Source organism: Typopeltis vanoorti, chromosome 16 (assembly GCF_054136105.1).
Source record: "Typopeltis vanoorti isolate ZY-2024b chromosome 16, IOZ_Tvanoo_1.0, whole genome shotgun sequence".
Lineage (NCBI taxonomy): Eukaryota > Metazoa > Arthropoda > Arachnida > Uropygi > Thelyphonidae > Typopeltis > Typopeltis vanoorti.
Window position 1 is genome coordinate 87,040,658 of NC_143564.1, and position 12,523 is coordinate 87,053,180.

Sequence of the window (12,523 nt, forward strand, 5' to 3'; positions counted from 1 at the left end):
AGTCCCCAGAGTACACACCGTTGGGTGGGAGTATGTCTGTAGACCATCATTTGGCCAAACAGTTGCAGGTGGTTTATATACATTCACAATTGTAATGTCTTCTATTTTAACAGCTAACTTATGGATTTCGTCATCAGTCGAAAAAGATATCAGCACAGCATTCTCAGTACCATTTCGGATATATGTTATATTGCCGTTGCTACGACTGTAAGTAATCCCGAGAATGTTGTAGCCAGGAATTACTGTTCTAGATTTAACTTGATCTTCAGTTTAGATATATGATTCTTGCATGAGAAGTAGATCGTTTTTTTCTCGTAGAAGTTTAGAAAGACATTGACATTTTGATGCACCCACAACATTTAACTGGAAGATACGATATTATGTCCAATATTCCTTATTAGCTAGTTCGAAGAAGAACCATTGTGAAGGTTTTGAGTTTCCATGTGTAAGTATGGTCAGGAGATTGCACAATGGTCTGGCTGCCAGTCGCTCTAGCTCTTTAGCATGACCCAGGGTGCACCATGAGGAGGCGAGCTAGAATTGCACCCCAGGGGAATTGTTATATACCAGTCATTATTATTTATTCACCGCTGCTTAATTTTGTTAATTCTTAAAAATTTAGTTAAAATTATCTTCAGATATAACAAGTCTTCATTCAGCTTGGGTGGTATTACATAGGCAGAGATTGGATACTAAATGAAGTGACCGTTCCAGTATCAAAGTTAGTATGGTCTGAGTTAAAGAAGCACTTCTTGGGAACAGAAATGCAACCTTATATTTCAAACTAATTATTTTATGAGAAAAACATTCGTCATCATCATCAGCAGCTGTTTTCTGTTCACTGCTGGATGAAGACCTTACCAAAGTCCTTCATTCATTCTTATCTTGAGCCTTTCTATAGGCAAAACAAAAGTACATAAGTTAAAATTGGCCTGTGCCACAGTTTCAGCCATCTCTTTAATCTAATCCTCCCACCATCTCTCTAGTCTTCCGGTAACTCTCTTTCCATCTCTAGAATACTATTCTGGTATCAACTTGCCCATTTTTGAGTGTTACTTCTTGCAATATGAACCTGACGTTCAGATCTTTTAATGGCTGTTATGTCTCTCACCCTTGTGTGAGCTCTACATGTACTGCGCTTTCTATCTAGAATGGAATACTGAGTAATAATCTTTCCATTTTCCTCTGGGTAATCTTTCAGCTTTGGTTAATTTTTTAGTCATAGTTTCACTTCTATATGTCATGACCAGAAATATAAAACTGTCAAATATTTTTCTTTTAAGGCAAATTGGGATGTTTCCTTTGAGTACTTCACAATGTTTTTCCAAAGGATATCCAGCCAAGTTGAATTCTACATATAATAGTAATAACCTCCTATGTTTCTCTAGATAAACATAGGAGATTATTACTATATCAATTTCCTAGTGTTCCATTTTTACTGTATTTTGGTAATATATTTATTATACATTATATGGTATAATATAATGCATTTATTATACATTATTATTATTATTATTATTATTATTATAGGCATTTATTATACATTATGCTTTTTGTTGTCTGTACATTTTTTTTATTCTTATTATTATTTGAGACCTCCAGGGAGTCAGGACTCAAGAGAGGCTATAAATCACCCAAACTAGCTGTCATACCTTCTCTTACATTCATTCACACTAGATTCATTCACTATCCCAAAAAGCAAACTATTCTACTCACTCACCTCTCTGTGAGAGAAAAACCTAGCTCTTACCCATTTCTTGACCTACGAACAATCACAACCTCCCCCCTTCCCCCCACCTTCCATGTGAAAAATTTCATCAGACGATATCCTATAACTCCCATTCAGAAGCTTATAGACCTCTATAATCACTCCTCTTTCTCCTATTAATCAGATCTATAATCCATGCACTCACAGTCTATCCTCATGATCAAAATCCAGATCTAATCTTTGTGACTCTTCTTTGCACCCACGGAATCCAGGAGACCAAATCTGCATACAAAAATTTGGGTGTGATCTTATGAAGGTGTTATAAAGAGGTAAAATGACTTTCTTGTCCTCCTTACATGTCACAGTTTGCTTCAACGTTGCAGTTGTCCTCTGAGTTGTGTTTGCAACTTTTGTTGTGACCTTTGAACTTCAAATTCCTATCCACCATGATGCCAAGAACCCTAGATTCATCAGTTTCTTGTAGCATAATCACGCTAATATAATATGCCACTGGAAATCTCATCATGCCAAAGTGCATAACTTACTAACATTAAACTGATAGCTATTTTCATTTGTCCAAATTTCCAACCTATTAAAATTATTTTTTAAGTGCTGGATATCGTTAGCATCCCTAATTACCTTGCCTATCTTCAAATCATTGGCAAACAGTTGTACATCTCCTGTTAGACCCTTCCTAATGTCATTAATGTATAGATTGAACAACAATGACCCAAAGACTGAGCCCTGAGGGACACTACGGCTCATCTTAAATCTGGCAGATTAACACCCATTTTTTGATATCTGTCTATCAACCATCCACTGATCCTAGCCAAGAGTTTATATTCCAGTCCCATATTCTCCAGTTTATGCAACTGCCTTTCATGTGGTATCTTCTCAATGCATTAGCAAAATCATAGTGTATCTATTCCCTTTATCCAACTCAGCCGTAATATTTTTATAAAAGATGAGCAAATTGTTAAAGCATGATCTTCTTTTAGTAAGCCCATGCTGCTCCTTGCAGAGTATATCTTGCTTGTCTACCCATTTTTCTGTGAGTTCTTACCAACTTCTCTAAAATTTTCACTACCACACCAGAGATAATGATAGGTAGGTAGATAGACACATCAGTTTTTACACAACCCATGTAGAATGGAACTATCATACATTCCTCCCATTCATGTGGTATCATTCCTGAGCTGAGACTAAGGTTACACAAACATGAGAAAGGCCTAGCCAATTCAGTCGAACATTCCTTTATCAAACGAGCTGATATTCCATCTGTCCCTATTGCCAAATTCTTATCGAGGTTATGCGACAGCTCCTCAGTCTTATGCACCTCTAGCTCTCATCCAATGTAGTAGTAGCTGCACTGTGCACCATGTTACATACACCTGGTTGATATATATAGCAAAGTGAGCACTCATCAATTGAATAATCTCATTAGCTTCCGCCACTAGAGTACCACTTCATTCAGTAAAGTTATTCTTCCACAATCATTCTTTCTTTTGCTTGCAGCATAATGATAAAATTCTCTGGGATTGCCTTTAGCCTGCATAGCCAGTTTCTTTTCATAAGCTGATTTAGCTTTCTGCACAATACTCATTACTTTTCTGGCCTGTGCTTTATTCATTTCGTAACTCCTCTCACTGTTATTCTCAAGATATTCTTTCCATATCATCATCTTCTTCTTGTGCATCTCTTGTTTAATAAGTTGCACATCCATTTCACTCCCAACCTATTTATTCTTCAAACATAGGTCTATATTCAGATACCACCTCATTTAAGCACTTTTTCAAAGATTTCCATGCATTGCTAACATTTTTCCTATTCAGTATCTGATACCATGGGACCAAAGATAGTATAGTATTCTCCTATGTTGATCATAATTTCCAGCTTTGTAGTTCAACATGTTATCTGTTCTAATGGGAACATCAATATGATTAGCTACTTCCCAAGAAAGCATAGCATGATTACTATCACCAACTGGTGGTAGTGATCATGCCAACAAGAATTATTCTTAACAGAGACCCCTTTTAATGCAGTGAACAAATCTAACACTCTTTGACCTCGAGTTCTTTTTTTCACATGCTATTTGAGAAAGTTGTCTCACAATAATTCAATAAATTCCTCTTCATTCTTATGAGATTTCTCTTCTACCCGGTCAATGTTTGGATAATTAGTCACCCATAATGATCATTCGTTTAGTATCCATAAGATCCATTAGTTGATACATTTCATTGTCCCCTGCAACAGAAGTGTAAGGTCTGTAGAAACATCCCACCATATGTTTCATTCTGTTAGCTTCCACTTCGCACCAGATAGTCTGAATCTAAGCATTCAGGGGACATTGTTGATATCATTGTTTTCTTGCATTTCTATTCTAATTGGACTTAAGTTGTCTGATATCATTAGTAATATTCCCCTCCTCTCCTATCTCTTCTGTCATTCCTAAATATACTACAGGTGACCCTTGTATAACGCGGATGTTAGGTTCCATAGAAATGCCGTGTTATATAAATCGCATTATGCGAGACTTGGATCACATTGAAAAAGTAGGGTTATGTTCCGAAATCTTTTTTTTTTTTTTTTTTATTATATAAATAACTACATACCCAACAAAAAAATATTTTTATTTAATTCAGGTAATTCATGTAAGTTAAGAAAACATAAACTATGAAACAAATGCATAGTATAAGCTTATAAAATTACAAATTTTATGTAAACTTCATTGCAAATAATGCATAAATGTTTTAGGCTAAATAAAATAAAGTGCATATTTTAATCATCATCATCATCACACCTCTTCAAAACTAACATTTCGTAGATGTTCTTTATTTATGAGTGGCCGGATGTCTTCATCACTTGAAGTCTCTTGGACATCATTTGTATAATTCTCATTGCATACTTCAGCTGGTTTAGTTATCAAGAAGTCGGTAATAAGACTTTGCTTACCACCACTATGCTGCAATTTTTTATTAAGTTCATAATGTACAACTAAACAAATATCCAATTGTCTCGTGAATTTTCCAGAGCGCTCCATTGAGGGATCATTATCCGTAAAATAATTTCCTAACTTTCTTGCCAAGTCCAATCCTTCTGCTAATTCTTTAAACTGAATTCTTTCATGGATTCATCCCAATCAGAATCTTTGGCAGAACTTTCCCTGCTGTTTAGTTGGATGTCATCTATTAATTGTACCAGTTTCTCTTAATTTAAATATATTTCCCCATCAATTAAATTCGCTAATTTCGTTTTTAACCATCACAAAAGCCCTTTAACTATAAAAATAAATTTTTTACATAAAAAAAGCATTACATATTCTATGTAACTCATCAAAAAATAAAGTGCTCAGCTTGAGATTAACACACTTATGATTTTTAATGACCTTTCCTGGCAGAAAACGAAGATAATTTTCAATAATAAACACTTTATATAGTAGACAATTGATGTACATGAGTGCTAAAGGGTATTTCCCCTGATATAAATTCGCTATTTATAACTACATCCACGATACAGGCAGACACAAATTTAATGAAGATGAAATTTAATTGTTAAGTCTCACCGTGTGAAAAATATAAGAAAAGATAAGTGGTTACTACAATTTGTAAACGGTGTTATATCGAAATCGCGTTGTATAAGTACCGCGTTATACAAGGGTTACCTGTATATCCATTACACTTGATCCCAATTACCATATCTGATTCTTATATCCAAGGTTTACTAATGCCAACAATTTTAGGCCGTATCTTATTCAACAAAACACTCGCTCAACTCCTTTTTGATGCTCCTGGCATTTGTGTATAGACATAACAAATTACTACCTAGCCTATTCTTATAATTCATCATCATCATCAAATTCCTGCCATGGACCCTCAAGGGGTGTACAGGATATGACAGTACTACATGAAAAATTTACATCATTACTAACTTCCTATCTACAGTTTTCCTCCAAATCAGTCTGTTACTTGTCAAGACTCCAACATTATCAGAACTTATATTTCTGTCGTCTAAGGCACTTTGTACCGTATCAATCCACCTATATCTTGGTCTTCCTCTGGGTCGTTTTCCTGCCAACCTGGCAGAGAACACTTGTTTTGCTAATCTTTCCTCTCCCATTCTATTTAGGTGACCATACCACCTGAGATTAGCTCTGCTAATGCATTCCTGGATGCTGACAATGTCAAGTTTTTTCCTAATATCCTCATTTTTAATGTGATATTGCCATTGATGCCATCTGTTCACGCCTCTAATCTTTCTCAGGACTCTCATATCTGCGGTCTCTAGTCTTTGGTCAAGTGTTTTACTTCTGACCCAGCTCTCAGATCCATAAGTTAAAACTGGTTTGAACACTGTCTTGTATACAGCTAATTTAGTGTTCCAACTAATTTCTCTCTTATTCCATATGAATTTATTCAATTGACTTCCCACCATACCAGCTTTGCTGATTCTGTTGTCTATTTCTATATTTAATTTACCATCTTCAGTAAAAATCGTGCCTAAGTAGCTGAAATGTTTCACTTGTTCCACAGGTTCTCCATTCACAACACAGTTGACATTTTCAATGATTCTACCTATTTTCATTGTCTTTGTCTTTTTATTGCTGACCTTCATACCATGTCTATTACAACAGCTATTCAATTTAGTCAGAGAATCTTGCAGACTTGTAGCGGATTTATTTAGAAGTATAACATCATCCGCATAAAGCAAAGAGCTGACATTAACATCTCCAATTTTGATATCAGGTTTAATACCACATTCCTTCATAATGTCATCCATATAGATAATGAATAACAGAGGGGATAAGGTACATCCTTGTCTCACACCAGATTTAACATTAAACCATCTTCCTGTACTTCCTTCAATTCTAACTGCTGACTTACAACTCAAATAAAGACTAAGTATTGCTTGATATATTGCCCCATATTATATATAATTATAATTAGATTAATTCTTATAATTAGATATGCAATATATTTGGCCTTTTTTTTTTTTTTTTTTTTTTTTTTTTTTTTTTTTTTGTAAAACTTTCTCTTTTTCCCCCCAGACATACTCAGAAAGTCTGACCCAAGGCACATATTTCCACCCCTATGCCAGATGCATACCATAGTTGAATTTTCACACACATTTTTTCCATTCCTCCCTAGATTATCTAGTTTCCCGTACTCGCTGCATTAGGTCTCATCACAATAAGTAATTGTTGCAGGCTCCTGATTCCAAATGAATTCAAGTGTAGACTCTTCCTCTTATGCAAGTCTTTTTTCCCATCGAACACACTACACATCTTAAAACTCGCATCCATTTCTTCTAGGAATCATTTTCTGCATAGAATCATTCACTATCATTGCTTTCCTTAACTTGGTACTGTTGTGTGTGGGTAGCAAACTGTAAAATCGTGTATACGAGGAACTTTGTTCAAAAACCTCTTATATACCAATTTTACTGGTAAACAAAAATTCCCTAAAAAGTTACTTGTGGGTTAATAGAGATATTTCCATAGTTTTTAATTTGGAAATAATTTTTGTATATTACTGAATATTGTCACCTCAAAGGATTTTGTAAAAGAACAGAAAAATAAGTGTAAGATTAATTGTGTCTTAATAAACCTCTTAGTCACTAGTAATTCCAGACGGATTAAAGTATTAAATAATGACCTGGGGCAACTGCAAACCTCGAGGGTCAATAGTGCGCAGAGGTTTCGCGACTAATTGCACTGATTGACGAGGGTGATGGGTGCAAACCACCAAAGTACCCTGGGGACAATGACATAAGCAAAAACGAAGGTCATCAGGACAGTATAAATAGCAGTTCGCTACTTCAAAACGGGTCTTGTCTTGCCTTTTTCTTGGAGTACGAGTTTGAGTCGATCCGGTGTGTGTTCCCGTTCTTGAGTCAGCGAGAAGTTTCGAGGTGACATGGGGTTCTGACCTGAAGTTACGATGTACGCTATGGCAGTGGAGTTTTGCTAACATCGTCGGTGATAAATCGTAATCGCCATCAGAGACCTGTGTTCCAGATAGAAAATTGCTGAGTGACCAATGTGACTAAGATAAGCTGTTTTAGAAGAAATCAGATGCTAAGTTTCCATGCCGCCAAGTTCCTGATGTCCGCTGATGATAAAGAAGGATCTCTCAAAACCCAGAAGAGTTTCCCAAGTTCAATGCTAAAGTCGAATGGTAACAGAAAGAATTGATTTTATGGATCATTCAGAGAAGTACAGACCTCTGTTCAAGTAAGATCTTTCATTGTTTAGCTAGAGAAAAAGATTGTGATGGTGATTTAATTAAGGGACTTGTTTTATAGTGATACTTGAGGACTTTAGGCCTTATGCTGATAATTGAAGTATTTTGTTATATGTGACAGAAGGTCTGGCTGAAATTTAAGGTGAAACGTCGAGTATTTAATGTTATAGCTCTTGCCTAAACCTGCAGAATGTTATGTAAAAAATTGATCTGAGCTTTACTAAGTTTAACGAGAGAAAATTATAGACACGGGTCTTACTAGAATTGATTATGATAAGGATCTAAATTGTAAACGTAGTAATTAGTTGTGATTTGAAGCATAGAAGCTAATTTATTAATACTTAAAATTGACCCATTGTACATTTCATTGATGTTAAATAAATTGTTTTCTTGTTTAAATAACTTGCCTGATTTCTTTTTCCACTGCACTACTCATAAATTCGAATCTGTGTGAGCCTTAAAGCTAGATATTGTTACAAATGCATAACAGGAAATTTAAGTTGATAGATTACTTAGAATTAAGAGAGAAAATTTCCATGTGGTTTACTGTGTGTTATTCTTTGGAGGGAGATTCATCTCCCACCCACGAATTTGGTGGCACAGCTAGAAACTAAATAAATTTTACAAATTCAGTTGAGAATAAACACCAGTAGGTCAGACAAAGAGATTGGCTCCAGCCAGAGGCGATTTCTTTGTTCTGTAAGTCTTGCACACATGAGCTTTATATTATTTTCGGCCATAAGTCAGAAGAATAGTAAAGGTTAAGAAGAAAGGTTTAAACGAGATAACTATAAGTTTTACAAAGGCGCAGAAGACAAGATATAATTGAGGACTTGATAACACATTTTTTAATAAAATTAACACTATTTAACAAAACCTACAATTTTTATTCTTTCACATTTCTTTCTCACCTCTACCAACAGACCTTTCATATCCTTTGTCATTACTTAAATTATTAGTTCCTACAAGAACTCCCATCTCCTTTACTTTTTTTTTTTTCTCAGCAAGTGCAAATTTTCTGATTGAACCAGCATACATATCATCTTTTTTTATTCCCCCCCCCCCACCCCCCCCCTTAGATTTTAATTGACCTACCTTGTTGTTATATTATTATTATGATTACCAAGTTTAGTGCTTTCTTGCCTCTTCTTGTTCTGATCCTTTTTCTTATCTTGTCTAAGTTTTGTTAAACGTTTTTCCATATTTTCTAATAATTTCTATTAATCAAGATATTTTGAACGTAAGATTATCCTTGGATATATTATCATCATCAATGCACCAACACTTTTGCTCATTTGAGACAAAGGTTTGCCTCAGTAGTAACAACTTTAATTTTAGTTTTAGACTGCCCTATTGTGATGAGTTTTCGATGCCATTCTTAAGAACAGTAAAAACTAATAATATTTCTATAATTATGTTATTAAATGCTATAATATAGTAAATACACTAATATACTAAAAAAATACACCATTCTAAGAAAACACTCAATGAATCAACAGAATCAACAATCTTTCAGGAGCTTCCTAACAGCTTGTCTTTTCACCAGATATCCTTGAACCCAGTTTTTCCTATTTGAATGCAAGTTACTTTATATCGTACCTGTATACTTTTGTTCCATTAAATTGGAAATTATACTATTATCTTTAGTTAAAACATCTTGGTGTTTCCTAATACGATGATATAATTTTGCAGAAACTTTATGAACAGTCACTTCACATTAAGTCAGCAATACCACATCCTTTAATAATGGGTGTAATCAGAGGTAAGTTTATTTTTTCTTTTATTGTAGTGGTTTAACCATTCCTTAATTGCATGCATAGTAGTACATTTAATTCAGGAAGTAACGCATTTTATGTAATGTTTTTTGTCTACACATCAACTGTTATGTGCTTGGTTTTGTTACCTCTTGTGTCTGGGTTGATATTAAAAAAAAATAAAATAAATAATAATAATGAAATCAAAAATAGTAAGTGGACAGTGAATTTCATATGCTATAGTATTGCCAAGCAGTTAATTTTTATTTTTACATATTGTCTTCTGAATTATTGCAAGCTAAGTTCCTGTCAGAATAACCAAGATAAAGTTGCACTTTCAAAGTTCTGGTATCATACTGTAGTGATGCATTATAGGACTTTGGGTGGGTGGGGTGGGGGGGGGGGGGGGGGAAGAAACTTTTACAAACTAAGCTAGCCAAAAAAAATCCACATTACTTTGTTAATATTTGATGAATTATCCTTTAGGCGGCGCCATTGTTATTTATAATGTGTATTATAAATAATATTTCATTTACTAACAATTATTTTTGACTCCGAGTGTCCCTATATGTTATTATATTTGCACAAAGAGTTCACTCCAATTGGTGCAATGACTTTAACTCACTCTTTCAGAATCCAACTAATCATTGACTCAACACCAAGTACAAAATAAACACATTTAATAAAACTTAAAACAATATATATATATATATATACTTCTAGTAAAAATACATAACTACAATTACAGATTATATGGATCCAAGGCCTTATTAAAAAAATATACACTTACTCTTAAGACAAAACACTTTTTCTTTCACAATCAAAAAAAATGTTCATAGTCTTTTTCTTTTCCTGTTAAGGCTCTTTTCCAGAAGTTACAAGGTTCTGTACTTCATTTTCAGGATCCCTTTAAAATTCCTTTTTACTGCCTCACACAAAACAAAATCAAGCTCCTTCCTACTTGAATATATCTTGGCCAGTTTATAAAAACTTAGTTTCAAGATTTCCCTTTTCTTTACTTATTCCTTCTTGAAACATATTATTTCCACTATTCCTTTTTCGGAATACAATATGAAATTTCCTTTTGACTGCCGCACACAAAAAATCAAGTTCCTCCCAACTTGAATATTCCTCGGCCAGTTTATAAAGACTTAGTTTCAAGATTTCCTTTTTCTTCTGTACTTATTCCTTCTTGAAACATATTATTTCCACTATTCCTTTTTCGGAATACAATATGAAATTTCCTTTTGACTGCCGCACACAAAAAATCAAGTTCCTTCCTACTTGAATATATCTTGGCCAGTTTATAAAAACTTAGTTTCAAGATTTCCTTTTTATTCTTTGCTTATTCCTTCTTGAAACATATTATTTCCACTATTCCTTTTTCGGAATACATTATGAAATTTCCTTTTGACTGCCGCACACAAAAAAATCAAGTTCCTCCCAACTTGAATATTCCTCGGCCAGTGTTCTAAAAACTTTCCGAATGCTCTCTTGTTTACCACTGTAACTTGGATACGCAACGCTTTTCTTGTCAGCTGTCAATCAAACATCAAGTTCACTCCGGGAGCATGCGCACTTCAACAACGTCAGAAACTATGCATTGTAAAAATATGGCTGACTCGCTGTATCCACCAGCGCTGAAGAAAGTCTTTCACAAACACAAAATTCAACATTTAAAAATACAACAAACTTTCTTATAAATAATACAAATAATCAATGAAGTAAGTACTTCAATATTTTTACTTCTTTACATATTACTTCTAACATAATATTTTCATAACGAGCACATCACAAGTGCAGACACTGCGTGTATGAAAACAAAAATTAACAAGCAAAATTAATACGTAAAAATATTCAGAATTTTTTAATATGATTATTTTTACATCAGTTTCATTTTTCTGTGGAAAAAAAAATTTTTTTTTTAAAAAAAAATTTTTTTAAAATATTTAACCTACATCTAAACAAACTTTTAATATTTATTTCTAAATCGTTATATTTTAAGATCTAATCTAATTATCTAATCATTATGTATATCTTCTGAATCACTAGTTTCAGAATCATCTGACACTAGAGATAATTCTGAACTTTCTTCTTCCAAATTAGTATACTTAAAAATTTCATTTTTATACCTTTCAAACACTTCATTTAAACTACTTGAATGATGTCCTAAATCTATAGAATCATCACTATCAGAATCAGTTTCTACAGGTTTTTGAGATTTTATAAGTTTCTGGGATTCCTTATCCTTACTAACTAAATTTGAGGTATCTTTAACTTCCCTTTTCTTATTTAATCCTATATTTATCAACCTATAAAATTCCGCTATACTTTCATCAATGTTAGAATCAATTTGATTATCATTATTCCTACATTGTATATCATCTGAAATGTGTGTCTTGGGAATTCTAAAATTTATTGTATTTTGGTTCACTTTACCAAAGTTTAATTTTTTCTTTCGCTGCATATTTGAATTATGAATATTAGATCTATTCCCTTTCCTATTATTTAACTTTGAATAAGATTCACAATTAGTATTAGGAAAACTACATTCATCCTTCAATATTTTATTCATATTATCACCTAAAGTAACTAAATTTTTATTTCCCAAAAAGTACCTTTTTAATCTATCAGAATGTACATTTAAAATTTTACTAGGATTATTGACATCTTGAATTCTAAAATTCACAGGAGAAAAATTGTCTAAAATTATAAATGGACCTAAGGCTTTCTTTCCTAATTTCCCAACTCTTTTAATACTAGATTTATCATCTAACAATACCAAATCACCTGGTACAAAAGATTTATATTTTCTAAAACGA

The 12,523-nt window shown here is 33.4% G+C and overlaps 1 protein-coding gene across 1 annotated transcript in view; it reads left to right on the forward strand.

Moving 5' to 3' along the window:
- Window positions 1-12,523, forward strand: part of alien (COP9 signalosome complex subunit 2 alien) — a 395,054-nt gene that overhangs the window by 184,942 nt on the left and 197,589 nt on the right. Inside the window, exon 7 of the mRNA XM_090406656.1 lies at window positions 9,640-9,709. Within this exon, the coding sequence (XP_090262782.1) occupies window positions 9,640-9,709 (70 nt within the window). The remainder of the gene's footprint in view (window positions 1-9,639; window positions 9,710-12,523) is intronic.